Source organism: Oppia nitens, unplaced genomic scaffold (genome assembly GCF_028296485.1).
Source record: "Oppia nitens isolate AA-2021 unplaced genomic scaffold, nextdenovo-longstitch-racon4-pilon3 scaffold1_pilon_pilon_pilon, whole genome shotgun sequence".
In the NCBI taxonomy this organism is placed as follows: domain Eukaryota; kingdom Metazoa; phylum Arthropoda; class Arachnida; order Sarcoptiformes; family Oppiidae; genus Oppia; species Oppia nitens.
The window spans coordinates 7786259-7790215 of NW_026533199.1; the positions used below are offsets into that span (position 1 = coordinate 7786259).

At 27.7% G+C, this 3957-nt stretch overlaps 1 protein-coding gene across 1 annotated transcript; it reads right to left on the reverse strand.

Moving 5' to 3' along the window:
* Window positions 1-859: 859 nt before the first annotated feature.
* LOC128951971 (rho guanine nucleotide exchange factor 7-like) lies at window positions 860-3664 on the reverse strand. The gene is made up of 13 exons (XM_054297284.1): window positions 3432-3664; window positions 3176-3370; window positions 3015-3109; window positions 2857-2952; window positions 2652-2774; window positions 2437-2581; window positions 2303-2362; window positions 2158-2238; window positions 1934-2092; window positions 1320-1863; window positions 1157-1232; window positions 1039-1081; window positions 860-958 (listed from the first exon to the last, which is right to left on the reverse strand). The coding sequence occupies exons 1-13, from the start codon at window positions 3522-3524 to the stop codon at window positions 860-862; spliced, it is 1809 nt and encodes a 602-aa protein (XP_054153259.1). The 5' UTR covers window positions 3525-3664.
* Between the last annotated feature and the right edge of the window lie 293 nt (window positions 3665-3957).

The following is a 3957-nucleotide window of genomic DNA, read 5'->3' on the forward strand; positions in this document are numbered from 1 at the left end:
AGGTGTAAAACATTGATTGTTATATTAATTAATGCATTGATGAAAACAGCGTCTATTGTGGATCTCAAATGAAATTTTTAAAAATTGCATTAAAATTAATAATAACTTATAAAATGTGTTTATTAACTCTAATTTAATAATTTATAACCAAGTATTTATATGCTGTACTTATTAATATACACTTATATTATACAGTAAAAATATTTACAGTATACCCAATTATGTTAATTATATTGAAATTGAAAATATAAATTATATTTTTTTGCTCAAAATATTATACCGTTTAAAGATATAAATCAATTTAAATCAAACTTATTTTGATTAATTTTTAAGTCCATTTATTTTGTATATTAAAATTATATAATTATATATATATATTAAGATAAAATATTGCTTGATTATTTTATCTTATAATGTCATTAGTATAATTTACTAAAAATAAGTTTTATAATTAAATATAATATGTGTTCATTAATATATATAAATATATATATATATTAATTTTTAAAATTATTGTAAACGCTTGACTGCCATTGATTTATAAAAATTTACAAATATAATTTTTTAAGAAAAATATAATTATTGATACTGTTATACTATTAAAAACACATTATATCAAATATACTATTGTAACGTACTGTATTTATGAAAATTTTATTTAGTAATATTTGTAAACAATATTTTATTTAAATAAAATTTTTAAAAATGATTTATATATATATATATATTAACTTTATTTATTTAAAAACTACAGAAAAAATTTAAATCATATAAATAAAATTTAAACTATAAATGTTTCAAATGAAATCATGTAATTAGTAAATAAAATAATAAATTTACAAAACTGATGAAAAAGCTGCTACTTTTTGGCACTGATTAGAGCCGACATCACAAATGTCTTCAATTTTCTTCGGGAGCGACGTTCGGCTTTCAAGGCATCGGACAAACTCTTGATTTCCTAATAACAATGATATTGAAAATTACCGCAAAATTAATTACCGATAAAAAAATATTATTTTCAAAGATTTTTTTAAATACCATTTTCATTTGACGCAATTCATTAACCAATGAATTCTCATTACTATTAAATAGAGAAAATTATTTTTAAAAATTACAAAAATATAAAAACAGATAAATATTAATTAATTAAACATACGTTTCTCCATTTCGTTGTATAAAATCATTATTTTGTGTCAACTTTTCTTCATCGACAATATATACGTTAGGTGTGTCTGAATTGTTATATCATTTTTATAATAAATTATAATCAATATCTCAATTATTAATACAATGTATTATTAGTGATTTAGTTATTTTACCTGACGATTGTCGTGACTGTCCTCTATTGCAATAGCTTTCAATGATCTGCAACATAATCATATCATCATTTGCACTCAAATTGCACTTTTTATCGGCCACAACAGCGCCATTATCACTGTGTGGTTTCATACGAGTTGGCGGATAAGGTAATAGACATTTATTTGTCCAATAAGTGCTTCGCGGTGTTGGCGGTGTCTGTACGACACTGCGTTGCGATGCATTGGCCATAATATTAAACGATGAAGAACTGTCACTATTAGACGAGTGTATACCCGATCGTTGACCAATGCTTTCCGAACTGTGATGTATGTGTTTAGCACCGGCACTGGTATTACCAGCAAAACTTTGTTTCAATGTTTGTGTGTGTAAGATATACTTATTCAATAACTCGATCCAACTTTTCGAGTCATCAATAGTTGGACATTGAATTATAAAAGTTTGTTTCGATGTCTTGTCATCACTGGTGGTGATCTCAAAGATATTTGTCGAATCAATTAATTCGCTGTTAGTCTTAATGATTGCTTCTTCCAATTTCAACTTTGCCTAAAATAAAATGTAAGTCAATTAAAATGAATTTCATAAAAAAATCTTTTTTTTTTAATTGAAGGCCTACTTCATAGACAAACGATGTCATTTCGGTGCTGACCGATAGCACCAAAAGTATTTGTGGGAAAAGTACTAAATATCGATCTTTTTTCATCTCAGAATATTCTGGTATAATGTGTATACTAACAGAATCCATGCGAACAATTTCACCTAACATTTGAATATTCTGTAAAATTTTTATGGATTAATGTATTTTTTAAATTAAAATTTATATAAACTATATGTAACTACCGGTCCCTCCCAGTTCTTGATGTTGCCTAATATGACTTCCAGTTCCATCTCCTTTCGACGTCTTAATTCAAGACATTCCATCTGTAATTATTGAAAGTTATGGACAACTTATATATTAATAGACTGTTAATATAACAATACTAACCGACAACTCTCTGTATACAAATCCTGCCCTTTGAGTATCTCCTCTATCGACATGTCCTTCCTTTTTGAATTAAATCATATTTACTGTATTAAACCCAATGTCCAATTAAATCAATTAATTTTTAAATCAATTACATCAGTATATCTTTGAAGTTCTTGAAGTAGTGCCGGATATTTATCAATCCGTCTAAACGATGCACTCAAACAAGCTGTTAGCTGAACATTACCGGCGCTGGCATCAGAAGGATTGTTAGTCGATAAGAGGTGACAAATCTCTTTTCTAAATAAAAAATAATAATATATATATTGAATATAGTTTTTTAATAAAAAAAATCCTATCCATAACATACTTATATTTTTCAATTGAATACACAAACTTTGCGTGATTTGCACAGTAGTCCAGATGGACGGCCTTTATTTGCGGTGCAAACTCAAGAAACACACCACCGATGCGAATGTCTTTATAAGGATGTCTATAAAAAAAAGTATCCTATAATTACATTTTCACTATTCAACTACAAAACTAAATAAGTTTGTCATCAATTAGTTTCATACGAATTAAGACCATTGAGTGCCACCAGAAAGCGTCGGTGAACTGATCCGATCTCTTGTACAATACGTATGATTGAGTTGATCTCGTTTTCGGGTAAACTATAGATCAATAATATTTTTAATTTCATTAAAAATTGCTATAAATAATTGTCATTAAATACATTTGTGACGTTTGTAATGGTTTCAAATAGCGATTAATTGTGTCCATAATATCTCTAACATACGCTGACTCCGTATCTTCAATGTCTTGAAATACCTGACCATTTGATAACAATAATTAATTGATTAAAAATTATTGAATAGTAGTACTAATAAATCAAACCATTTGTCTGTACTGTTGCGCATCGGTATCGCAACTGTTGGCCACACTATTGCCGCGATGACTGCTTTCGCCATTTCTCATATCGGCGTCCGTTGTGGCCACCGGTTGGACATAGTTTGCCGGAAACCAACCGGTTATGTCATTGAGAGTTCCCTCCCACCAGCCGCCGGTCGGACATTGGGTTAATGTGATTATCTGATCGACAAAACAATGGTTTACTAATAAATCAATTTCATGTCATTAACTGATCCAATACATCGTCTTTGTTGAAACACAGCTCATCATTGTTTGTGGGCTTAAAATTATAGACAGCTTTCACCAGTTTTATGCCGTTCACCGATACATCCATCGGTGGTCACGATATGTAATTGTTGTCACCAATTGTGGCCAAATCACCGATAATATTGTTTGATATGTTTTTTATTTACTTATAACTGATAATCAATTATAAGCTGTCATTGAATTGAAATTCATGTGACAATCAATTGGTTTGACTTTAATTTTACTAAAAAAAACTAATAAATAAATAATTAAATAAATAAAATCTAAAAAACTGTTAGTAAATAATAAATAAATAAATTTAATAAATAATAAAAATTAATTTAAAAAAGTGTTTCATTTGTGAAACAATTAGCTGTCAATTGAAAACATTGTGTGTTTTTAATCTCATATTATGATTGTGTGCTATAAATAAATATTGCAAACAATTGACTGATTTTTTGTTTGACTGCAAACCATAGATGGCATTAAAAGTACACATATTTTACAAGAATATTGTTTAC